At 37.3% G+C, this 27,400-nt stretch overlaps 1 protein-coding gene across 1 annotated transcript; it reads right to left on the bottom strand.

Annotated features, from left to right (window-relative positions):
• Positions 1–22: 22 nt before the first annotated feature.
• LOC122827847 lies at positions 23–26,973 on the bottom strand. The gene is made up of 16 exons (XM_044110918.1): positions 26,903–26,973; positions 24,997–26,237; positions 24,418–24,453; positions 24,153–24,331; positions 23,301–23,472; positions 23,172–23,222; positions 22,815–22,913; positions 19,549–19,693; positions 16,199–16,304; positions 13,519–14,194; positions 12,560–12,724; positions 9,186–9,301; positions 6,662–6,766; positions 3,185–3,356; positions 2,535–2,576; positions 23–735 (listed from the first exon to the last, which is right to left on the bottom strand). Exons 2-16 carry the CDS (start codon positions 26,218–26,220, stop codon positions 637–639), a joined length of 3,387 nt encoding a protein of 1,128 aa, XP_043966853.1. The 5' UTR covers positions 26,221–26,237; positions 26,903–26,973; the 3' UTR covers positions 23–636.
• Positions 26,974–27,400: the final 427 nt, after the last annotated feature.

Genomic DNA, 27,400 nt, shown 5'->3' with positions numbered 1-27,400 from the left:
ACATTTTAATTAAAACTCCGAGTACAAATTACTACAACGTTTTATTGTGCACAATGCCGTTTACGTTGCAGAGATGAAAATCCTACAGATATGTCAATTAAACAACGCCCCAGCAACAACAAAATCAAAATAATATGATAGTTTGTAATGTAATTCATTTTAGTACACTTAATAAAAAAACACTTGCATCCAGAGATGCATCAATAATCAAAGTATCACTTCCTTTTCCAGCAAGCTGCTGCTCTATTATTGACATGTATACAAGGAAAATATTATAAAACACCTGATGAAAGATTTCATCTCAAATTCCAAAACAATCATATGATATGGATAACACAAGTTCATGCATTAAATCTTTAATGTAGCTTTAAAAGCTAGCTTTAGCATGTTATGTAGAAAGAAAGATGGCATTAAAGTGAATAAAATAAGCCAATATATGGATGCAGATTAATAGCTAAATACAACAGATGTTATACACAGCAATTGAATTTGGAAAGTATTCTTAATGCAAAAATACAAAACTATACTATTTTAGTCATCTCCTGTGGCGAGAATATAGTGAGAGGCTTGGTTAAGACATCCTTCATACAGAGTTTAAATAATATGCTTCAACTGAACCAAGTCGCAGGAGAATGTTCAGGGGCGGCGGTCGTATTCACTGATTTTGGTCTTGATGTGTGACAGTTTGGATTTCAGATATTTGCATCTCCTCTTCTTCATCTGGTAATCTGAGGACTGACAAGAAAAGAACATACAAACTTTTCATCAATGTGGATAACTCATCCGAGACGAAGCCAAATTCAACTTTGAAACATCTCTGGCTTAAAAACAATAAACTGAACTGCCCGCCCTGCAACAAGATTTATAGAACAGATTTAAGTGTTTGGGTTGTGCCCAGTACTTTACAATGAGCTACTGATTCATACACCTGCTGATACAGTGCTTGTCCCCGGCTAAATGAAGAGTAGCTCTTCTTTGATCGCAGGAGCAGGTCATCTCCTGACCCTCCCAAATGCAAAGCTTCAGCGTTGTGTTTATTTTTATTTACAATTTTATTCTAGTTGATATCTTATTTTTAGTATAATTCCAAAGCACTTCAGTCAATTGTTTTTTTAAAACGTTATATTTATAAATAAACATGACATTGACTATCCTCTAGCCCCCTGTGTCGTCCTCTCTGTCCTTCCCACCACCATTCAGATGAGCACCAAAGGATTTAGCGTCTGAAGTAATTAAACCAAGACATCATTTAAAAAAGATGAACTACTGTGACTTTATTCTGTGTTTGTCCTTTACATGCTAAATATAAATTCAATTTTTCATAAAAATTTGCAATTTTAGGGTTAAGGCTATTAAGGTTTTACAGCTGCAACCTTCCTCACCATAGTTATGTTTATCTTATTTTTAGAGGGACCCAGCACATTTCACTGAGCGCTATCTTACCGCGAACAAAACTGCTTTAATATTCCTAGTAAGTAATGTCCTCTCACTGAATGTTGGGGCATTTTTTGTCATTTATCCACTCATCTGGATGTGATGTGTTTGGGTCGCCATGATGCATCTCATTAACTAATGTCAATTTGGTAGCATAACTAATGTCATCATGCTGTGATAAACAATTGTAGTGTGCTGACAACATGCTGCCTAATATTAAAACAGCAAGTCATTGGGGGTTACCATGTCAACTGGTGACAGTTTAAAGGCAAGCTGGCTCTTTCTGCAGTCAGGTTGCATGTGCATCAACTGTATTTAAAAACAAATAATCCCTCTATTTTCATCATTATGGATAATCTTCTTTTTAAAAAATATTTTTAATACTTTTGTGGCTTTCGTGCAGTGAAATGGTTGCTACAAAGTGAGAAAGATGGAATGGGAAGCCATCTGTTCTCTGTACTTTCTTTGTCCACTGATTGTTTAGATTTTATCTTTTGTGAATGCTTATGGAAGGCTTGTGTTGACTGGGGTAATTGGAACATCCAGCTGCTAAGTATCTTTTTAACATTTATCCCAGTACACTACAACAAACGGAGATAATGAAGACTAACATGTTAATGCACTAGATGCTACATTCATCTAGGGTTGAACCTATCAGACAAAAAAAAATAAGGGATGCCTTCCATGGTGGGGAACCCGCTGTGGAAGGCGGGCACCCCACAGACGTTTTTATGGCTGCTTTTGGTAAAAATAAAGAAATTTTAAAAATCAATAGTGCAATCATTTATTTACAGGGATTGGTTACAATACCCAAAAATTATACTCGAATCAGAGTAGTATAACTTCAACATATTAAGTAGCTCATAAGATCATAAGACATGATTTAATATTTTAAATGTCATTAGACAGCTAAAACTAAGTTCTGTGCAAATTCCAGTATTTTAAAGTAGGCTACTGCTTTAAAGTAGTAACTTACTTTAACACAAGCTGTTAAAGTAAGTAACTTTAACACATGGTGGTCCAAAGCAGTCTTTAGTGGTGGAAAAGTCCATTGTCCACTTAATATTTATCATCAGAGTTCACAGCTTGGCTAACCTTACCTTCTTGAAGCTTTTGATTTGAGTGTATTCATTCAAGGCATCCTGTAGTAAGACCAATTCATTGTTAGTGTCACAATATAGAAACATATTATTCAAGATTCATACACAACTTTAATTATGTAATAAACAAGAGAGATGGCAGCTCCATCACTACTCCACTTTAATAATTATTATTTATTATCACTTCTGAAAATATTACATGATAATAGAAATATACAATAAACACAAAGACAAGCTTCTAGTTCCCCACCTAACTCACTCCAGCATGTTAAAAAACTAACATCAAAGAAAAAAATCAAATAAACTCAAACCAGACAGCCAGGAATGTGTGTCGTAATCAGTATTGGTATGCAGTACCAGTACTATTCAATTCCAGTACCAGCACTGTAATTTGTACTCTGACGTGCTTGTCAAATTAAAAGTATGTTTTAAAAAAATTCGGTATGAAAATGGCTTTTATTGGTCTGATGTGATATTCTAGCCATAGATATTATATTCTCAGTAGCTGTAAGCACAATATCATCATAACAAAAAAAGGCTTCAAAACTTCAGTCTATGTGGGATTAATCCAAATGTGTTTAACTTTGTGAATTGAGTCACTAAAATAAATTTACTTTTCAATAATTTTTTTATTTATTTAATGCCCTCACCAGATACTGTGGGCTCCCCTCAGGGAGCCTGTCCAAGTCTCCTTCCAGGTCAGCTAGGTTCTGGTTTAAGCCATCCATCGCAGCCTGTAGGTTCTTGTATTCAAGATGGTCTCGGTCAAATTCTCTTTTGTAACTTAGTCGCTCTTGCTCATCCATAATGGGTGGAAATAAACTGTAAACAACAGCGAGATACAATCTCATATATATATATATATATATATATATATATATATATATATATATATTATTCATAAAATAGATAATACATACACATACACACGCACCCACACACCCCTACATACCAGTGGCGTATCCAGGCCAGTTTTAGGGTGCTTTAGCACCCTAAAACTGTATCTCAGCACCCCTGAATCAGGTTGCCACCCATCCCGTAAAATATGGAGTTGTCCCATATTTGACCTTTAAATGTGCGTCCCGTATTGAACCGATACATAATTGTCCGATAGAAACGCCTATCATACACACATCAACACTAAGTTTAACAATAATGACCAAAAAAAAACACAGGAAATATTAAGGTCAGCTAAACTGCCGTGGCAGGAGCTAAAGAACCCCAGATTGCTACGGACCGACACTGAATGTCACGGTTGCCTAGAGACGGACATTACGCAGCCACGGTGAGCTGTTATCAACCCGGGTCTTTTTAAAACGTCCTCGACCCGATTCCATGTCCTTAGAAGCAGAAATGCTTTTAAAAATACAGATGTGAGTGGAAAGACTCGCATTATAAGCTGAACAATTTCAGAGAAGATGGATACTGTGTACATCAAAAGACCAAAAAAAAGTGTTCTTCATGGTGCAGTGTGCTGCTGTATGATAGACAAAATGGATCAGGAGAGGAACTGCAGACCCATCAGAATCTTAAGAACCAGAAATCAGTCTCTTCATCTTCAATCATCTCCTGAGGCCGACATGGTACAGAACATTTAGTTATTGATTGATTAAGTTTCTTATTGTGATTTTAGTTGACTATTGTGGTTTGATTCTTTGCTTAGGATGTTGAGTTTGGATGATATTTAATAAATAATAGCAAAAGCCAAAATAAGTGGCCATTTAAAGAACAAATCATGCAAATAAATTAACAGTAAATACATAAATATTTCCTACATTACATTTCTTTCTCTGTGTTTTATTCAAAAATGTTTATCTATTTTATGAATAATTGTCCAGTGGTCATTTAATGTACTATTTCACTAATATTTTATTAATGTGGCTTACTAGTTTGGATAATCTGACTTCCTATAAATGAAGAAAAAACATGATAAACCAAAGTGCACCAGACCCAGACCTGCAGGCCAGGGCCGGTTCTAGATGGGGGCTAAGAGGGGTTCTAAAGAAATGATACTAAATAAATATCTTTTTAAAATATTAAGTGGTAGATATTTTTTTCTTCACAATTTTCTTTTTAAGGTATTATTAAAAATACATTAAAATTATAAAAAAAAAAAAAAGAATTTAATGAAGGGCTGCACAGTGGCGCAGTTGGTAGAGCTGTTGCCTTGCAGCAAGAAGGTCCTGGGTTCGATTCCCGGCCGGGGTCTTTCTGCATGGAGTTTGCATGTTCTCCCTGTGCATGGTGGGTTCTCTCCGGGTTCTCCGGCTTCCTCCCACAGTCCAAAAACATGACTGTCAGGTTAATTGGTTTCTCTAAATTCTCCCTAGGTGTGCGCATGGTTGTTTGTCTTGTATGTCTTTGTGTTGCCCTGCGACAGACTGGCGACCTGTCCAGGGTGACCCCGTGACCCCGCCTCTCGCCCAGGACGCAGCTGGAGAGGAACCAGCAACCCTCCCGACCCCATTTAGGGAAGAAGGGTGTAAAGAAAATGGATGGATGGATGGATAGAATTTAATGAATTAAAAATTATGACACTGCTCTTTTAACTGCTGTATGGACATAGGATCACACTTTCCATCTACTGAATCAGAGATCTGCAACCTGAATCTCTGGAGACACAAGTGGCTCTTTGGCTCACAATATTAAAATGATGAAATATTGCTCTGTTTTTGTTTAACTCTTTTTTTAAGTGTCTCCATAAAAACACTGTCTGCACGGCCCTGAGGTAAATTTGGTCTAGAACCAGCCTCTAAAAAAACAGTAAAGACCATTATAAATTATATATATATATATATATATATATATATATATATATATATATATATATATATATATATATATATATATATATTTATTATATATTTTTTATTTTATATATATAGATATATAGATATATATATAAACCAGCTATAAGAGGTCAGACTTTTATCATCAGTGCCTTTATTCAGATGACAATTTGCATTGCAAAATATTATGCTTAGTGATTTTTTGCAATGGGCAATGCAATACTTAATTAATTTACAATCATTTTTATATTTCTGAATGAAATTGAGTACAGTATTGGCTTTATTATTTGAAGAGTATTTTCTAGTTCTGTACAAAATGTTGTATATGTGCAAAATATTTGGATAAAAAAATGGTTTAGTCTGATCTTGGTACTTAGCCTTGTTAATTACTCTTATTGGTCTTTCTTGACGTTTAATTAGTGACTGTTGTGTTGTTTTGTAATTAATTTCCCAAATCTCTCCGGAGTCACTTAAATAAGGTAAAACTAAAGAACAGTGCAGAATGTTAGGCTGGTTCTGTGTGAACAGAAAGGTCTTTGGTACTGAAACTATAATAGGCCCACTTCATGAACTGTGAACTGAAATAGTAAAACCCTGAATCATAATTTCTACTTTTTCATAGATGGACATTCATTCTTGTTTAAAGAAAAAAGGCCAACAGCCGCATAACATTCAGATAAAAATAATGATAATGCAATTTCTAAGTATTTTCAAATAAAGTTGAGGTTAAGGACTCATTTTCAATAGTCATTAACCTGAGCTTCTAACTTGATAATAAACTGGTTTTAGGTTTATTAATCCTATGCATTTAGTAAAATATTCTTCAAATGAAATGCATAATTTTGAGTAGATTTTATTTTAATTTCCGTGGGAGCAGACCACGGGAGGACTGTGTCACTCCACAGCTGCTTGTGTCTCATTAATGTTAACAGGTATGATGTAATCTTGAGATTATGTTTCAAACTGACTATATCCACCTCTGGAAAACAAGTCAAATTTCTCTGATTTTACTCTTTATGAGTATATGTTTGAGTAAAATGAATATTGTTCTTTTGTTCTGTGAATAACTGACAACATTTCTCTTAATTTTGTTTGTGAATGTATGTAAATAAGCAGTTAGATTTAGAAAACCACACCAACAAATATCTTCTCATGGGTCTTAGCCCTGCTGGGGTCTAAGCACCCCTAAAAGTCAAATCCTAGAATCGCCCCTGCTACATACACAGGGACGCCGCCATGACAAAAAAATTAAATTGAAATTAAAATTAAATCTATATCTATATATATATATATAGATATAGATATAGATATAGATAGATAGATATGAAAGTCACTCACACACTGAAATCTTCTTCTTCCAAGTCATCTCCGGACTCAAACCCAGCATCATATTCCTTCAGTCTGGATTTATAGCCTCCTGCAAAACTGCTTATGTCAGAGTCTCTGAAAACAAGAGTGAGAATCTTTAGGTTTTTGTATGAGACAAACCATTTTTACAGTGCTACAACATACTCAGTGGCAGTTATTCCATATATAGTCCTCTGCCTCTTTTCCAAGCAGCTCTAATTGGAAAAGGGATTAAAAGCAGTGATCTGCCCATGCAGAAGTGGACTTGAATAAATCAAATCAAATTTTATTTGTATAGCACATTTCAGCATCAAGGCATTTCAAAGTGCTTTACATCTTATCAAACACAAAAACACAATGCAACATAGAATCAACAATCAAGTCAAGTTCAGTCAATAAATTTGTAATTGATTCCGTTTCAAATACAACTCTAAACAAGTGGGTTTTTAGCTGAGATTTAAAGGAAGTCAGTGTTTCAGCTGTTTTACAGTTTTCTGGAAGTTTGTTCCAGATTTGTGGTGCATAGATGCTGAATGCTGCTTCTCCTCATTTGGTTCTGGTTCTGGGGGTGCAGAGCAGAACCAGAACCAGAAGACCTGAGAGTTCTGGAAGGTTGATACAACAGCAGCAAATCTTTAATGTATTGTGGTGCTAAACCATTCAGTGATTTATAAACTATCAACAGTATTTTAAAGTCTATTCTTTGAGCTACAGGGAGCAAGTGGAGAGACTTTAAAACTGCTGTTATGTGCTCTATCTTCCTGGTTTTAGTCAGAACTCCAGCAGCAGCATTCTGGATCAGCTGCAGCTGTTTGATTGATTTGTTGGACAGACCTGTGAAGATGCTGTTGCAATAATCAATACAACTGAAGATAAACACATGGATGAGTTTCTCTAGATCTGGCTGAAACATTAGTCCTTTAATCCTGGAAATGTTCTTCAGGTGATAGAAGGCCGACTTTGTAACTGTCTTTATGTGTCTCCGAAGGTTCAGGTCAGAGTCCATCACTACTCCCAGGTTTTGGCCTGATCGCTGGTTTTTAGTTGTAATAACTGAAGCTGTGCACTGACTCTAGATCTATAACTCTAGATCTATAACTCTAGATCGTTCCTCTTTAGGTCCAAAAATAATAACTTCAGTTTTGTTTTTGTTCAGCTGGAGAAAGTTTTGTCTCATCCACACATTTATCTGTTCTAAGCATCTTTTCAGTGATTGGATGGGGTCAAAGGTCACCTGGTGACATCGTAATGTAGAGCTGTGTGTCATCTGCATAGTTATGGTAGCTAATATAATTTCCTGTTATAACCTGAGCCAGTGGGAGCATATAAATATTGAATAAGACGGGTCCTAGGATTGAACTTTGGGGTACCCCACATGTGACCTTTGACCTCTTTGATGAGAAGTTTCCAATTGAAACAAAGAAATCCCTGATCTTTATGTAAGATTCAAACCAGTTAAACACTGGACCGGAGAGTCCGACCCAACTCTCCAGTCCATTCAGTAATATGTCCTGGTCAACACTGAGGTCCAACAGAACCAGCACTGTGGTTCTCCCACAGTCTGTATTTATATGGATGTCATTGAACACTTTGACTAGGCCAGTCTCTGTGCTGTGGTGCGACTGGAAACCAGACTGGAAGGAGTCAAAGCGGTTGGTGATCATTAGGAAGCCATTTAACTGTTTAAACAGCTTTTTCAATAACTTTGCTGATGAATGGGAGGTTGGAGATCGGCCTGTAATTCTGCATTAGTGATTTGTCCAGATTGTTCTTTTTTATCAGTGGTTTGATTACTGCTGATTTTAAAGCCTGGGGGAAAACGCCTGATGAGAGCGATGAGTTACTATTTGGATCAGATCAGTAGCAACAACAGGCAGAACTTTCTTAAAAAAATGTGAGGGTAGGACATCCAGACAGCAGGAACTGGAGCTGAGTTGACTTATAATTTCCTCCAGGGTTTTATAATTAAGTAGTTGAAATTGGGTCATTTTTCCTATTTGTTTTGTTTGGGCTCAGCATTGGTTCTGACTTTATAGAGGATGTGCAGATTAATCTTCTGATTTTTTGAATTTTCTCTGAAAAGAAGCTGGAGAACTGGTTGCAGGCAGCAATAGACTGAAATTCAGGTGGTAACGTGATAGGAGGGTTTGTGAGTCTGTTAACTGTTGCTAATAAAGCTGGAGCATTATTAATGTTTTTGTTTATGACATCTGCAAAGAAAGCCTGTCTTGCATGTTTGAGTGTTAAATGATAGTAACATAGTGTTTCTTTATAGATGTCATAATGAACGTGAAGTTGAGTTTTACTTTGTTCTGCCCTACGGCAGAATTGTCTTGCAGATCGAACTGTTTGTTCATTTCTCCATGGAGATTTCTTCTTACCAGACACAACCTTCATTTTAATTGGGGCAATAGAATCAATGATATCTGAAACTTTAGACTGAAAATCATTTACCAACTTATCTATGTCATTACAGCTTAAGGGTGAGGAAGAAGAGTAGATTTGATTAAGTTACCCTGGTAGGTAGAGAGGCTTGTTGTAGTCCAGCTTGTCCAGGTACTCTCTTGAACCCCCAACTCTGTCATTAGGGTCTCGGACCAACATCTCTGCTTCACCAGACACAGTCTTCACCTGAAGTGGGGTAACTGAGTTAATGTCAATTACCTCAAATACATTAACTGAGGTAATTGTTGTGCAAGGGGATTGTCACATGCCACAATGTGAGATTGTGGCATGTGACAATCTCACAAGTTTCTGATTCTGTTTGAATCAGAAGTTCAAACAGATGGGCATGCTGTGGTGGCGTAGGGTATAGCGCGACCCACATTTGGAGGCCTTGAGTCCTTGACCCAGCCGTCAACTGAATGTTTCCACTTTCATTAAATGTGTCTTTAAATCTGTTTATCATCATCTTGCTAGAGAGAAAAATAGAGACATTGACAGACAGACGGACATCATTAGTTTTTTCTGTTTCTCTTATTCTCTTTTTCCAGAAGCCTGCTTTTTGAGTTCTATTCAGGTTCTTTTTACCCTGAGGTAACCTGTTTTCTCTTATGACAAACTCTGTGGGTGGAAGAGCCATGCACCAAGTCTGACCGGTTTCTCCACTCTCCTCTTCCTGCATGTGTGAATGCCACAGATACCATCACTGCCGTCAGCAGGAAGTCTGACAGAGCTGTCTTTTAGTCTCTAAAACTGTCTAAACCGTTGAATGTTCTCCTGGTGGACTTGACTAAATTGAAAACTTCCAATTTTAAAGGCTGTTCTGAAATAGTTCCTAAAGTTCCTAATTTCTCATCGTTGGAATCAAACTTTAACATAAAAGCTCTTTCCAATTCTACTTTGTGCTCAACGCCTCTCCTGAGTTTCAGGACATCATCTTGAAAACAACAATTGCCCAACAGACCACACCCAGAAACTACAAATGAAACCATCCAACCCTTTCTCACAGTTCATTGAGAAAGGGTTGAAAAACTTACAAAACAGTTTGCTTTGCATAAAACAAAACATGTGTAGCCTCTGCCAAAATAAATCTAACCCACTAACCTCTTCTTCTCTACCTTACATAAAAAAGAACTAATTTTTGAGAGTTGGAGCCTTTGGATATATAATATTGATAAATAAGTGTACCGTAATGTGTTATGAAACAACTTAAGGGATTACATGATTCAGTTCAAATTTAAATAAATGTAGATCTAATCATGACCAATATTACTACCAGCACAGTATTGGTTCCCTTTGCTACATCAAGACATGAATACCTATACCTCCAATCCAAATACCTCTTTGGATGAACATAAAAAAAATCATGGAAAGGTTTTCCACCTGATTACTTTGCTTTATTTCAGCACCATGTAATTCTGTAACTCCTATTTAAAGCAAATGTGTTAGGTCAACTTAATTTATTAAGGTTATTCCAATGTAAAGAAATTGTGTTGGATCAACTTATGTTATTATGGTTATTCTATGGTTGATAGTGTTGGCTGAACTTAATATATTATGGTTATTCCAATTTAAAGCAAATGAGTTGGCTCAATATAATTTATTAAGGTTGATTCAACTCATTTACTATAGTTGGACCCAATGTAATTTAAAAGAGCCAGCCCAAATAATTTGCAACACTTTGGACCAAATAATTTACTTTACTAAGATTAATGGCAATTTAATTAAAACCAACTTTTTTTTCTCCGAAGAGTTTTTGCGGCGCTAGTGGCTCGTATTTTTTTGAGACAGAGCCAGACAGGGTGAGGACATGGCAATGGTTGCCAGGACCGGGAGTCGAACCAGCAACGTCTGCCTCGAGGACTAAGGCCTCCAAACGTGCAGTGTACTAAACCCCTGCACCACCACATCACACTGGAGAAACCAACTGATGTTACAGTGATACCTTCACACTACTTATTAAGTTGATCCAACTCATAAAAATTAAGTTAGTTCAACAAACATGCTTCATGCTGAAAGAAAGTTATTTAATTGTGTAAAACTCCTTTCCATGATTTAATTACGTTAATTCAAAAACTTTTTTTAAAAAATACTTTTTTTTACAGTTCTTAAATGCTTAAAGAAATTTAAGAACTGTTTCAGTGCAGTTCTTAAATGCCAATAGTGCCCTGCAGAGAAAAACAAATATCTATAGTTTAATGTGTAACTAAAACCATTTTGAACTCTTCCCAGGCGCAAAACAGTTATGTCTCATAATCTCTAGTGATCCCATGATCTCACTAGACCCTCTTCAGAGGGAAATGAATCTGACTAAATTGAATCCTGTTATCTCAACTTGAATATATTATTCAAGTTGAGACAAAAACGATTGTCTCGTGTGACATCCTGTGATCTCACTCAGCTTCAGCACTATATCAGTCTGACTAGAATGAATCATGTTATCTGAACATGATTAAATTTCATAAACGTGAAGTTGTTGAATTCTTTGTTTATCAAACATGATTGTGTCACGTTTTTGTTTGAAACATAAAATTATTTAGTTAAAAGTACATGATATTCTTTTGTTAATCTGATAACCCCCTAAATTCATTCCCAAGTTGTGCTGTAAAATCTTCCAATGAGATGTTAACAGCAGATCATTTGAATTGGTGCCTCCATGGACTAGACTTGACAAACAAAAACTTGTATTGCGCTGGGACACTGTGGTGGCACAGAGGGAGAGCACAGCCCACATAAGTCTTCATCCTCAACACGGATGTCTCCCTGCTTTACTGTACAACTACATCCTGTCTGTCGGACCCAATATGCGTCAGACAGACACACTATGCTTTTCAGAACCAATGTCTTCAGGCTTCACAAACTAAATCTGTCTATCACTATTCCTTGCTTGGATCATCTTTGATAGATATCAGTAAAGACTGGGAACACCACAGTAGTAAATCTCTATTTAGGGCAACAGTGTGTGAAAAAAACAGCTGAAGTTTTCCAAGCTGAAACTTGTGTGTTGCTACTGATGATGTCAAAACTTTTGTCTATATATAAATATATATATATATATTCTAAAAATAAAAACAATGGAGAAAAATAGTACGACAGGTAAAGTTTTGATCAGCAAAGGAAAAGGGAATATCACTTGACAGGTAGGTTCAGGAGTCTAATTTGTTTTGAGATAAATGTTGCAATTTCATCTATGTGTAGCCTTAATGTGTAAGTTGTCTATTAATCCTGATCACTATTTAAGAGCCACACATATCAACGTCAACATCGTATCACAACATCAATACACAATGAAATAAAGCCAGCAGGTTACAATTAAAACTTATCTACCCTTTCACCTTTTTAAAAAAAAAATTCCAAAGAGTTTGCAGTTACAATTGGGCAGAAGATAACATTTTAGGTAAAGTGATCTGATTTTAGATTGACAAACTCTATCCTATTCTTACTTACCCACTCTCCGACACTGTTGTTGAAAGGAGGGTTAATAATCTTCACTTCCTCCCAGAGAATTCGGTCTTGGCCCCAGCGCTGGATCAGTGAGCGAGTCTTGACAGCGAACACTAGTAAGATGATGAGGCCAATAACGACCAGAAAGCCCAAGACAATTGCTATGGCCTGCAGGACAAAAGCATCCAATATCAGTGATCTAAAATTACATCTAGCTACAAGCACAGTAAATTCCACCCTGCTCCAAGTAAACAGTGTCTCTTCAAAGGCTCAGATTTCTCACTGCATACATAAAGGGTTAGTTGAAAAGAACATTTTCAGCATAAAATCCTTACACCTTTTACAAGATAAAGAATTCCTAATGTAGCTTGGATTTGTTCACAACTAGACTTACACATAAAATTCCAAAAACAGCCAATGAATCTAATCGATTGTGTTTACCATCAAAATACTAAAGGTATCATTTATTAAAGCTAAAATAAACACCTACACAAGATGTAAATAAAAATGGCATCTTGTGATCAGAGAAGTTGAATGTTGCCTAGGTTACATGTGCAAAAATCAAACTTGTACCAACATTAAGGATAAATAATATAAATTAAAAGCCCTCAAAGTTCATGATAATATTATGAAACAGGAATAATTTTTTAAATATCCAATGGTTGGAAATAGAAGAGAAATAATTCTTCATTTATACAAATGTTGCTTCACCTGAGATTTAATCATCCTGTATTCACCCTAAAATTAGAATGATTTAATCTTGGTCCAGTAAGATTTGTACTGAATTTAAGGTACATGGATTCTCGCTGACAACACAAAGCACTTTACAAAAGAAATTTGGTTTTTGCTTTTACCTGCACACAAAACACACTCATACATTTTCAAAATGAAAACAGTTTCACAAAGCTTGTGCTCTCCTCTCACAGTCTCAAAAGTAATTGCATTAAAATAATCTAACTCACCTCTTGGGGCTCCACCACACAGTAATGGTAAAGGTACTGGTTGATGAAGATACCCTGGGCCTGAGTCTGTGTCTGGTATTGTGCACATAACTGGATCATCTGGTTGTATAACATAGATCCTGATGATTGTGCAGTTGGGTTCACTGACACCAGGTAGACAATGGTGGAAATGAGCATCAAAAATGCTAAAATAGCACAGATAATAATGGGTGCTAGGTAGAACTTTGAAGAACGGGCTGCATTTTGCCTTGAAATCACCAAGATAAATATGATCAGTGTGGCTATGAAAGTAATGGCAGCAATGGCAATGATAAAGCCTTTGCCAGATTTGGGGTCAATTTGTGTTCCTCCATAGCCATAGCTGCCAGAACTGCCACCAAGACCAGCACCGTAAGAGCCGCTGTATGAGCCACTGTAACTGCTGCCGTAGCTGCTGCCGTATCCACCGGTTAAACCCGGCATCAGGGCAGTTCCACCTCCCATGACACCCATGTCATAGTCCCATGCCAGAGTTGAGGCCACACATGCAAAGATGGCCACACACATGATGACGATGATGATGCAGAGTATCTTCATCACACCTGGGGGGGAATTCCAGCGATAGAATTGAATGTTCTTGTCTGCTTTATAGTAGGAGAAGGTTGGGTTTGACATGGGCTCACTGTGCCTATGTTTGCTGTCAACAGAAGAGAGTAGACAAGCTTTTGTCAATATATGAATGTCACAGTAGGTCAGATTCAAACAATAACGCCAAATAGTAAGACTAGTACAGAGAATGTTTGCAGTAAATGTTTCACCAAAAGCAAACTTTGATTACCTCTCAAAAGAAACATCCCAATAGTTGAATTTGATATGTTGGAAGCAACACTACCATAGTTCTGCTTTAGCCATGACAGAATTATAAGAAAGAGTGTACCATGTTTTAGCATGTGAAAATGTATACTAGAAGTAGTATAGTTTAACATTCCTATGATTTTAAGAGCTTGTGTTTAGCTCACTTTAATTTGTTGTTTTAATATTATCGTAAGAGCCAAAAATGTCAGTTTGAACATCGTTTATTATTGTGTATGCCTTTTGCATATTTAGATATTATCTTAGCAATAAAGTTTTATTTTAGTATGTTTTTTTGTAGAAAAGTGCCACCTAAAGGACGTAATTGAAAATATATGGAAAGTGCTGTGTCACTTAGTTTAGAAAGAAAATTGGATGTGGTGTGGTCAGCTAAACTCTGCACAGTTTTTGACCATTAAAATGTGGAATACTGTGCAAGACTAAAGAATTCTTATGTAATGTCTGCTCGAAGAAAAGTAAAGTTTGTCGTTCATCAGACTTTGTGTAGACTGGTAAGTACTTTTTTAATGAACAAGAGCATATTGTTGGACAGAAATGCGTCAGCTAAGAGCTAAGCTAATAAACGTCAACAAAGAAAGAAAACTGAAGCTAGTTGAACAATATAGTGGCTTTACACCAGAACAAATAAACAGCCACTACAATTATTTACCTTGAGAGATTTTTAAAGCCTGGCTGGATACAACATGATAACAATATCCAGTCAGTGGTTGGAAGTAGAACAACGCACTGCAGCATAAAAATGTGATGCAGGTGATTTAGATGCCATGGAATATTAAAATAAACAGCAAAGTATACAGCAACACAAAATCCTACAGTTGTGGTATATAAGTAAGCACCCATATGAATGGTAATGCTATAGGAAGTTTTACCTCTGTGTCATTAACCTCGCACACAGTTCCATAAAGACTCCATCAATTGATTCATAAAAGTTATACAATACTGAAAAAAATCCCTCTTTGGATGAACATAAAAAAAATCATGGAAAGGTTTTCCACCTGATTACTTTGCTTTATTTCAGCACCATGTAATTATGTTACTCCTGTTTAAAGCAAATGTGTTAGGTCAACTTAATTTATTAAGGTTATTCCAATGTAAAGAAATTGTGTTGGATCAACTTATGTTATGGTTATTATATGGTTGATTCTAAATCAAATGTGTTGGCTGAACTTAATATATTTTGGTTATTCTAATTTAAATAAAATGAGTTGGCTCAATATAATTTATTAAGGTTGATTCAACTTATTTACTATAGTTGGACCCAATGTAATTTAAAAGAGCCAGCCCAACTAATTTGCAACACTTTGGACCAAATAATTTACTTTACTAAGATTAATGGCAATTTAGATAAAACCAACTTTTTTTTCTCCGAAGAGTTTTTGCGGCGCTAGTGGCTCGTATTTTTTTGAGACAGTAGGCAGACAGGGTGAGGACATGGCAATGGTTGCCAGGACCGGGAGTCGAACCAGCAACGTCTGCGTCGAGGACTAAGGCCTCCAAACGTGCAGTGTACTAAACCCCTGCACCACCACATCACACTGGAGAAACCAACTGATGTTACAGTGATACCTTCACACTACTTAAGTTGATCCAACTCATAAAAATTAAGTTAGTTCAACAAACATGCTTCATGCTGAAAGTAAGCTATTTAATCGCTTTCTAAACTAAAATAAGAAAACGTGCCTTTTTATTGTGTGTAGGTAAACGTACGATTTCAACTGTAAATTAAAAAAATATTAAAAGTTGACCCATTTACAATGGGAAAGAAATGTGTGATGTATGATGCTCATACCTAAAAAAGCATAGAAGTAGTAAAAGTGTGACCACTCACTGTTTACTTCCACTTGGCGGGTACAGATGGTTGCTGTGACGGTGGCTTGGCATCTTGGAATGATTCTGGATTTCAAACGTCTTAGAAAAAAGAACAATCCTCTTGACTTGAGGAAACAAAGAAAACGTTTGTATAAGACCTAAGACAACCTTTTGCTATTCATAAGAACTGTGATATTCAATGTTACAAGGAACTAACAACCATCCATCCATTTTCTGTTCACCCTTGTCCCTAATGGGGTCGGGAGGGTTGCTGGTTCCTCTCCAACTACGTTCCAGGCGAGAGGCGGGGTCACCCTGGACAGGTCGCCAGTCTGTCGCAGGGCAACAGAGACACACAGGACACACAACCATTGACACACACACTCACACCTAGGGAGAATTTAGAGAGACCAATTAACCTGGCAGTCATGTTTTTGGACTGTGGGAGGAAGCCGGAGAACCCGGAGAGAACCCACCATGCACAGGGAGAACATGCAAACTCCATGCAGAAAGACCCCGGGCCGGGAATCGAACCCAGGACCTTCTTGCTGCAAGGCAACACCTCTACCAACTGTGACACTGTGCAGCCCGGAACTCCGGTTGAGGGCATTTTATTCAACGAGATCCAATGAGGGTCTGCTGGGAACATCTGGCGGAATCTCCTGTGAGACAGAGCTTTAACTCCCATCTCCAGCAGAACTTCAAACACGTCCGGGGGGAGGTGGAGGACAAGTGGACCGTGTTCCGTGCCTCCATTGTCGAGGCAGCCTATCGGAGCTGTGGCTGCAAGGTTGTCGGTGCCTGTCGTGGCGGCAACCCGCGGCAACACCAAAGGTGTCCACCAACGGATACAAGCGGCAGAAATGGGTTTTCTCCATAGGGTGTCTGGGTTCTCCCTTAGAGATAGGGTGAGAAGCTCAGTCATCCAGGAGGGACTCAGAGTAGAGCCACTGCTCCTTCACATCGAGAAGGGCCAGTTGAGGTGGCTCGGGCATCTGGTCAGGATGCCTCCTGGATGCTTCCTGGTGAGGTGTTCCGGGCACGTCCCACCAGGAGGAGGCCCCGGGGAAGACCCAGGACACGCTGGAGGGACTATGTCTCTCGGCTGGCCTGGGAACGCCTTGGGATTCCTCTGGAGGAGCTGGAAGAAGTAGCTGGGGAGAGGGAAGTCTGGGCCTCCCTTCTGAAGCTGCTACCCCCGCGACCCGACCCCGGATAAGAGGAAGAAGATGGATGGATGGATGGATGGATTTTATTCAACTTCTCTTTAGATTTTTTTTTTTTTTTTTTGTCCATTAAAATACACTAAGCTGTTCCTCTTCAGGGGCTGATAATTAAAAATAACAAGCACTATAGTTTATTCAGAAAGTATTCAGTGCTTTACTCTTTCCAAATTCTTTTTGTCTTCTTTTACTCCAATTTTAATTATTTATGGTTATTAGAACTGTTAACTTTTGTTTATGTAGTAGGTTGCGATTCCTTCCTGGAAGATGGCATCGACTGAGAGAATCCTGCCATTAACTAATCATTTTCTCTCTCCTGCTGTTAACTTTGTACTTTTAAAATTGTTTACAATGTACATCAATCATTTCATCTGTTTCTTGTGCATTCTGCTCTGTCTTTTCAAACCCCAGTCTGTCGTGGTAGATGGGCACTTGTTCTAAGCCCGGTTCTGGTTCTGCTGGAGGTTTCTTCCTGATAGAAACTTTTTAATCTATATTGAATAATTAATTGAACACACTGTATTGTTTGATAACATTCATTTGGAATGTATATGTCTCTTTTGTACAGCACCTTGAGACATCATTTATTGTGAATTGGCACTATATAAATGAACTGAATTTAACTGAATTATTCTTAAGTTATGTTGAGTTGAATCGAGTTTTCTATAAAAACAGACGATGTACTTTAAAAAAAAATTATTTTCAGAATAATGAGTACATGAACCTTTTTTCATTGGTCATCTTTCAGATGTTTCTACAATGTGACTGTAGTACACCGGTTTTCATATCACAGCAAAAACTAAACAATAAAGTCAAAGGCACCATCTGTAGACATGAGAGCATATTTGTCAGAGGACAAATATGTAGTAGGATACAAAAGATCTTGGAAACACTAAGCATCCCAAAAAGCCTGCAAATGTCAGAAGTTAGATCTGACTGCCTGACCAAACTAAGTATTCAAGAAAGAAGGGTTTTGGTCAGAGTTGGCCAAAAACCCGATGGCAAGTTATGGTGTTAACTTGTGGAGATAACAGAAAAATCTAGAACCGGCTTGTCAACCTCGAGTCCTCAAGATATCTTGTCCGGCAACCTTTAGATGTGTCCCAGGTAAAACACACTAGAATTGGATCGCTGGATGAACTCATCATCCAATCAAGTTCTACAGAGTCCTGCTAATCACCTAATTATTTGATTCAAACATGTTGAAACAGAGACACATCTAAAAGTTTCAGGACACAAGCCCTCTAAAACTAGTGTTTGACAGCCCAGATTTGTAAGGTCAAACATTGCTAACCCAGTCCACTAAAGTCACATTTATGATACCTCTGAAAACACACTTCAGAAATTGTTAGACCAGGAAAAACTAAATTCTCTGATCTGATGAAACCAAACTAGATCTTTTAGGCCTGAACCCCAGGTATTGTTTAAGGACAAAAGCAGCTATTTTTTTCAAATTACATGTTTGAAGCATACGGTAGCATTATACCATGGAGGTGTGAAGAAGTGAATGGGTGTGAATACTTTCTCGATACATTGAAATTTACAGATGAACTTTACATGCAGTAATTTTTTTAATGTATTCCATTTAAATTTTAGAGCTGTTTAGATAAAGATTTGTTCATGATAAAGTTTCTATTTGTGTTTGGGAAGTGAATGAAGCAGTCTGATGGATGGCCCCTTCCAAATATTGACCTTGCTCAAGAGCACAAAGGCTGCTGTTTGGACCCCAGCATGGTTGCGGTTAAAGGAACTGGTTAAAAACTAAATAAATATTACCTACAGATGCTGTCATTCGGAAAAATTAACAGAGATAGGTCAGGTTAGATACAGTACTTTTAAGGGAAGACGCTGGATTAAATTAAATACACAGCGGGTTTCTTTGATGATGCTATGGCTAAAGTTCAGCTGACACTGTTACTAAAAGAAAAACAAATTAGTTTTTCTGCTACCTTGTAACAGAGTCGCATTAAAAAATGTGGATAACAATGGACAGGCTTCAGGCGAAAATGCACAGGCCTCAATAAAATATTTTTTAAAGAAAAAAATACAATGGAAACTGTTTAAGTAATCTATTGAAATAAGTTATGCCTTAATTAGAATCCTTTTGGTCATCAAATTATCACGGTAAGATAAAAAAATGACGCACCTTGTGATGAAGCCGATCCTGAACAACAGAGTGGCGTCGTACAAGAAGAACAAAACAAATATGCTCGCGCGCGCGCGCAGGAACTCCAAACCTGGCCTCTGCAGGTGCTTGCGTCACGTGATCTGTTCCTCAATGCCACACAGGACTATCCTGTTCTCACTCCATAGCAGGTGTTAATACAGATAGTCATAACACTGTCACTCCAAATAAAAGGAAAAGGTGTGCTCTTCTACAGTTCCCAGAAGCTGGGCTTCCTACTCCAAGAAAGCTTCTTCTGTCGCAGCTTTTATTTTTCTGACTAGTTTCAGTCGGAAAACCAGTCTTAATTTTAGCTCGTTGAAATGAAAAGCACTGTCGCTACTTCACATTGCATTATGTCCAGAAAATTATCAAGACTTACAACAGACAAGGTCACACAATAGTTTTACTCTGAACAAGTTTTTTATTTTTTGTCATGATTGTTTTACTTACCATAAGTATGCAACGATTGTATTAATTCCAGAATTAATAAACGCTATAGGTGATTTAAATGCTAAAACAAATATTTATAGAATCTAAAACAGAGACTATTGGGAAAAAAATAAAACCTTCCAGGTCTGATGGGGGCCAGTGAAATTAATCATTGTGAAACCTACAAGGAGAATTACTGTCCCCAACTGACAAAACCAGCCGTTCAGGTTTTTATGGAAAGAAAAAAAAAATAACTTAAACCGCCATTTTGAGAGAGCAGTTCAGAGACTCGTTGTTTGACAACATCTACAACTTTTATAGTCCATACACCATGAGCCACACAGTTTGAACCATTTTTTAACAGAAAAAAACCTACACAATTATTTTGTATTTCTGCACAGCAGTTTTAAAAATATGTTTTACAGAAAAAAAATTCTCCTGCTCAAGTCCCTCTTATAGTGGTAGAAAAAAAAAGGATAATAACAATAATAAATTAATAAATAAGACAAAGAAGAAGCAAAGGCATATTTCCTTTGGACAATGACTGCTTTTTCAAACATCTCAGATCACTATGACCACTTTAAAGCATTAAAAAAATATATATTTTTAAACTGCTTACAACACTAGACTGGTGGGCTAGGCTGCATTTCTTGTGAACCAAGAAATGTAGCTTTTTTATTATTTATTTAACCTTTATTTTTACAGAATAAATCCCTTTAAGACATAAAATCATTTGTTCAAAAGAGGCATAGCAACATAAAATGGAATCAAATAAAGTCTCAAGACTTAACTAATCTGAGAAAGATTAAAGCATCAGGTATGTAATATGAGATTTTAATGACAATTTTATGAAGAAATATATTCAAATATTTAGGTTTACTTGTTATAGTGCAAGAATCAATCAATCAATCAAACTTTATTTGTATAGCACATTTCAGCAGCAAGGCATTTCAAAGTGCTTCACATCAAATCAAACACAAAAATACAGAATCAACAAAAAAAACACAACATCAAGTCAGATTCCGTCAATAAATTTGCAATTGATTACGTTTCAAATACAACTCTAAACAAGTGGGTTTTTAGTTGAGATTTAAAGGAAGTCAGTGTTTCAACTGTTTTACAGTTTTCTGGAAGTTTGTTCCAGATTTGTGGTGCATAGATGCTGAATGCTGCTTCTCCTCGTTTGGTTCTGGTTCTGGAGATGCAGAACAGAACCAGAACCAGAAGACCTGAGAGTTCTGGAAGGTTGATACAACAGCAGCAAATCTTTAATGTATTGTGATGCTAAACCATTCAGTGATTTATAAACTAACAGTATTTTAAAGTCTATTCTTTGAGCGACAGGGAGCCAGAAATGAGGTCAGAGATAAGAACTGTGTGTACAGGAATCTGTAAACCATTGTTGTGATCTCCAGCCTATCTATTATTTATATTCTATCAAAAGTGATAGAATACAAATAAAGAAAAATACCATTAGGTGTTGAACATCAATGCAATCTTGGAAGTAAATTGTTAGCACGCATGCACGCACACACCCCCCCCCCACACACACACACACACGCACACACACACATCCATCCATCCATCTTGTAACAACCTTGTCCCTAGTGGAGTCAGGAGGGGTGCTGGTGCCCATCTCCAGCTAACATTCCGGGCGAGAGGCGGGGTCACACTGGTCAGGTCTGTCGCAGGAAAATAAAGAACCTTTGTTTCTTAATTAAAGAATTTAAAGTTACAATTTTACAACATGTCTTTCTAAATTTGTGTTTGTATATATTAAATAAATTGATCAATTAATAGGTGCCTCCTTGACTGCCTTAAAATGTTTGTACACTATTAATGTTTTCTGAGTTCTATCACACAAAATCCCGTCATAACTCAGTCATGCAAACACATCAGAGTCCCCCAGAACACACATCTGTTATAGAAAAGTATTCTAGAGTTCTTATTAAAAAAACACTATGTTATAAAACAAAACCACATCTGACACAAAATACACACATATAGAATTTAACAGTCGAGTTGCACTGAAAACAAGAGAAATCTCACATTTTGTATCAGTCCTGATCTGCAGTCTGTAGAACTACAGCACAGGGTTTGGTTCACAACAATGTTTGAAAAGACATTATATTACACTATATAATACAACAGGTGAGCTGCTTCACCACAAAACAGCTGCAAAAACAGCCATGGTAATAAGAAATTATGGGTGTTTCAGGAAGGTACCTAATTTTTTGTACTCTGTTCTGTTTGTTTGCTCATTTATAATGACATGGTGACATCTGTGCTCTTAAGGTTAGATTTAAATCACTGTTGAAACTGATAAGGAACTGTTCATTTCTGTATTTCTATCACACAGATTGCATTTTCTTTTTTTTTCTGTATTCTGATTAAAAGTGAAGATTGACCTTTGTGTATTCATAGGTTCTAATCATCAAGCAGATGTGAAGTTGAGATCCCAGATGAATCTGTGTTCAACGAACAACAAGTTATGTTCACATAACTTATTTATTTTACATAAAATAAATATTTTAACTTTATTTTACATCCACATAAAATGTTTTCCTCAGTGTAATCTTGCCCACACTTTGCTGAATACATCATTCCATGTGCTAGTACAGACACAGGCTCAAATGAAATCAATACATGTTTCCATGCCTGAAGCACATCTATATGATGGGACTCTTTCAAACATAGGCTAATACAATGAAGGCACACCAATGAGCAGATACAAGTTATTAACTTTAATTATTCCTTTGTACAGCAAAGTATTTTTAAAGAAAGCGATTACAGACATGAATGTTTCTAACTCCCTAGTCCATGGTATTGTTGTACTCCTGAATCTTCTGTTTGATGTGGGACAGCTTGCTTTTTAAGTACTCACAACGTTCCCTTTTTTCCAAATAGGTTGGGTCCTGACAAAAATATGAGTAGAAGAGGAAATTAATCAGTGTCAGAAACAACTCTTAATTAAAGAATAAAACACTTATGATGCTAAGTATGGTTTGTACACTATAGAAATGTTAACACTGATAAGTTCAATCAAATCTTTATTTGTCTTATTATGTCTCCTCAGATGATATTTATTGTGAATTGGAGCCATAAAAATATTGGAGCATGAAAAGACTTGATCAACAAATCGGTTGTAAATCTCAGTTTTTACATGTACTCACAGCTTTCTTCTTTTGATATTCTGATAAAATGCTACTAATCCGTTCTTTCTCCTGAAAGAAAATGAAAGGATTAATGAGCAGAAGCATTCAGTCTATGTCCAGTTTTGTCTGTAGGTGTGGGAGGTGTACCAGTTGACTTGAGGGCCTCGAGGGGAGATTCTGAATCATCTCATCCATCTCTTCAAACTTCTTAGCCATGACCTGGACTTCAGCATGAAGCTCTCTGTATTCAGCATACTGGTCATTGAAAACGGCCTTATACTGATCCCTCTCCTCATCTGAGAGGATGCTGGGATACTTTCTGAAAAGGCATCACACATCAATGTGCAAACAGAGGCAAATGAATTTTATTTCAGGTTCAATAAATCCATTAGTATATATTCCAATAAAATCAAATAACATTAGCAGGTTTGTGGTTTTGAATAAATATGTGGAGAAGAGCATTTTAAAGTAAATATATTTTTAATTTGTATTTATTACATGTTTGTTCCTTAAACAGCTACTAGGGAATGGTGATCTTGAGCATGATGATTATGGCTAATTCCCATTCTAAAAGAATCATGAGTAAAGCACTTTTCAGACAGGGCTGTCATAGTGAGCCCTGAACCTACTCTATGGAAGTTTTTCTGCTGACATAACAGTGCAGGGAGCGCTTTTAGAACATACGGCAGATACTGTGGAATAAATGGCACAATGACAGTGTATGTATACAATGTTTGTATACCCCAGGAAAGAGAAAATCATATTTATGATCTGCAAAATCCTGGGCACTCTGGTTAACTCCACTTAAGTTTTACTTCAGATGGTTCTTTCAACTCAGCAATATTGAAACACAAGAACTTGGAGGCTTATTTGTTTCTAAGCCTTTTCAAACATAAGAAATGCCAAAGGGACACCTCAAAAAGATAACAGAAAATTGTATCATAAAAAGATGTCAACAAATGTAAGAATGCATATTGGAAAATGAAATAGATCACTCACGCAACATAATCTGCTATGATGACAGGTTTGGGGATATATCCAGATGGAATGTGACCTCGAAGAATCTCTGGTTCTGCTGCCATGAGAGGAGCAAATCTAGCATTGTTTGGAGCATTCATGATGTCAGGCTGAATGGTAGGAAGAGGTGTCGTCTCTGAGGCTCTTGAGGCTGAATCCAGCTACAGCAGTAAACATTTAGCACAACATACTGTGAAGATGCCTATGCAATATGGTGGTTGAAAAAAATAAAACTCTTCATACTTACAACAGACAGTGGGATAGATGATCCAGTGGTTTTCATCTAAAAAACATTACAGGACATTAGCTATAATGTATATTATATATATATATATATATATATATATATATATATATATATATATATATATATATATATATATATATATATATATATACACACACAGGTTGTATGGTGAGGGATCTGGTGAGCTGGTGAAAAACAATCTGGTGAAAAACAATTACATCCCTACTGCTTTTTTTCCTGTTTGTTTCTCTCTGATATCTTATATATTATGGACTCCAACAAGTAAAAGAATCCTATTTTTGCAACCCTTCTGACTCTGTAATCTAGCTCAACATGTTAGTAGTTCTGATACCTTACGGCCTTTCATGATCAATTCAACTAATTTAGATATTTGCCACATGTCCAGAGTAGCAAACAATTCAATAAAATCTAAAATATGCTTAAAGCCTGACTGTTTTAAAGCAGCTTTCTTATGTACACATGGAGGTGGATTTTAGCTCAACCATGTATGTAATGTCAAACTACTAACTGAGATTAAACATTTATTCATGAAGGTGAAGAGAGATGTTTGGGTCAGACCTCCTGTGCCAGCACTTCCTTTCTCATCCTGGCTGCTTCGTGCCTCCACAGCTTCAGACAAACTCCTGCACTGATAAAGTAGAGCACCATGGTGAGGAACAGGAAGACTATGGCTGCTGTTTGGCCAGCCTCTGTGCGACAAAATGCACCATTGACTCCATTAGTGAAGACGGGCATGTAGCATAGTCCTCCTCTGGTTGTGTCTCTTACATACACTATACCTGCTGCCATATACAGCACTGCCAATACAAAGTTAATGGAGCACTCTGTCAGTGGCCACCAAGAAGAATCAAGAAGAATGGCTCTGTAGTAAAGAGTCATACCAAGAACAACAAGGATTACAGTCACTATCCATGCTATCCCTGCCACTACAAGAACAAAAGGCGTTTTGGGACCTGTGTAGATACTGCCCCCATTTCCATATGCTGAAGCCCCTCCACCAAGTCCTCCATACATCTGTGGCTGGGAGTATCCATACATATTAAACCATTCATTATCCTTGTGGACATAAGCACAGACACATGCAAACACGGCAGCTCCAAGTAGCAACTGTACACAACCCAGGATCCTGAGTAGGCCAGCCCAAGACTTCATGTAGGCATAGCGCTGATGGTACTCCTCCACCCGCTCCTGGTAGGTCTGGGCTGAGAAATTACTGTGCACTGCAGAACCCAAATCCATAGCTTCAGCACCGAGCATCAATCCATCTTTCTCCTTTTGAGAGGTATAACCCCACCCTGACCCACCGTAGGGGTCCCGATATGAGCCAGGAAGCGAAGGAGATGGAGGGGCAGAGTTGGGTGGTGAGCAGGGGACTCCTGTTGTGGTGTGGCAGGTGGTATTCTTATTGGCTGATGGGGCGGGGGAGTGAAGTTGTGTAGAAGTAACAGGCCACCCTTTGCTGCTTCGGCTCCCACTGTTGCCCCGGAAAAGGTTTTTGATAGAATCGGGAATAAAGCGATGAACTGGCTTGATGTCCATTGCTTCACAGTCCCCCTCAGCTGGTTCGTCATCATTGGAGGGATAGAAAAATTCAGGCCCCACAGCTGGCTGCTCAGGTAGGGGAGGAGGGGGGAGGGGATCTAAGCTGACTGCTGGCACAGTCACATGTAGTTGTGGTGAGGGTGGGAGAGGGGGCAGTTCAGTATCCCTCCATCCAGGATTCACTGGGACCTGGTCATAGAGAGGCATTTCCCTCACACGGTCAAACCTAGATGTGGACATCACAACCTGAACTCCGTCTGGAAGCAAACACAAAGAAAACATAACATACCACTGAGCCAAGAGCTGCTTTACAAATTAAAACATTTTTATTCAAACTTAGCTTGAGTTAGCATTGGATTTTAAAAACAAATCCTTGAAAGCATTAATCAATACCACATTGCCTTTAATTTAAAGATATGATACTTTGATTTGACTACAGTTTTTTTTTCTGAAACATGGGTGCATCTGTGATAATTCACTTTCCAAGTGTTAAGATTAGACACTATTAGATGTTCACAAAAAATGGAAAGATGACAAGACAGACATGAGGTCAGGCAGCTTCCAACATTTGGATGTGAATTACTTAATATTATTTTTCAGCTCCAAATAGTAAAAAAAATAGTATGTGCCTACTCTGGATAGCCCAAGACTTTCCAGACGTTTCTATGCAAGAATCATGGAGTTCAGAGGGACCAAAATGTTTCTCTGCCTTACACTGTGAAATTGCTAAGTTTGGAAACTCACTAACACCAGCCAGTCAGACCTCTGGGAGTTGCTAGTTTCACTATTTACAACACAGAGATATTCTATAGTGGAGCAAACAGACTTGACATGGCTGATGAAATGTAACCTGTCTTTTGTCTCACCAGGTAAACATCTCTGATTACTACTGTTACTAAAATCATTAAAAAAAGCAGCTTACCTACTGATAATCCTCCGTTTATTCCTCGGAGTGCAACAGCGGTGGTGCTTGTGGCTGTGTCTCTGATTGGGGTAAAGGCATCAGTATGAAGCTGTTCCCAAGTGTGAAACTCACTTGACCTGTCTGACCAGACCAGCCTCATATCGCATTCACTGTCTCCTTTCATAACCGACTTCACAGTTAATGTTGTTTTGGTTGTTTTTATCCTTCACTTCTTTCTCTGTATAGAGTTGGTCTGTAGTTATCTGAACCCTACTGAAGGAAATTGAACTTTTTTACAATAGTATGAATAGGATTTAGATTGAGTTAAATTAAACTGTTTTTCTTAAGCAGTTAAATTTCATGAACTTAATCCACTTAAGAAACTGACATGTCAACCTCTATTAATAGAAAATTATTTCTCTGCTATATTCAACTCACACAAAAATACACAGATATCCAGCAAAACTTCATAAACCATCCCTCAAAACATGTTAGGCACGTCTGAGATGTCGATTT

The sequence above is a fragment of the Gambusia affinis genome, linkage group LG03 (genome assembly GCF_019740435.1).
Source record: "Gambusia affinis linkage group LG03, SWU_Gaff_1.0, whole genome shotgun sequence".
Lineage (NCBI taxonomy): Eukaryota > Metazoa > Chordata > Actinopteri > Cyprinodontiformes > Poeciliidae > Gambusia > Gambusia affinis.
The sequence above is the reverse complement of the archived record's forward strand: the minus strand, read 5'-3'. Positions and strand labels throughout refer to the sequence as shown.

What these genes read in the sequence shown, in the direction of transcription:
- LOC122827847 (XM_044110918.1), bottom strand. Translation starts at nt 26,220, where the DNA reads ATGTCCACATCTAGGTTTGACCGTGTGAGGGAAATGCCTCTCTATGAC. An exon ending in CGAGGCCCTCAAGTCAACTG is followed by an intron (nt 23,223 to 23,300) that starts GTACACCTCCCA and finishes ATTTTCTTTCAG; the next exon opens with GAGAAAGAACGGATTAGTAG. An exon ending in AGGATCGGCTTCATCACAAG is followed by an intron (nt 16,305 to 19,548) that starts GTGCGTCATTTT and finishes TGTTTCCTCAAG; the next exon opens with TCAAGAGGATTGTTCTTTTT.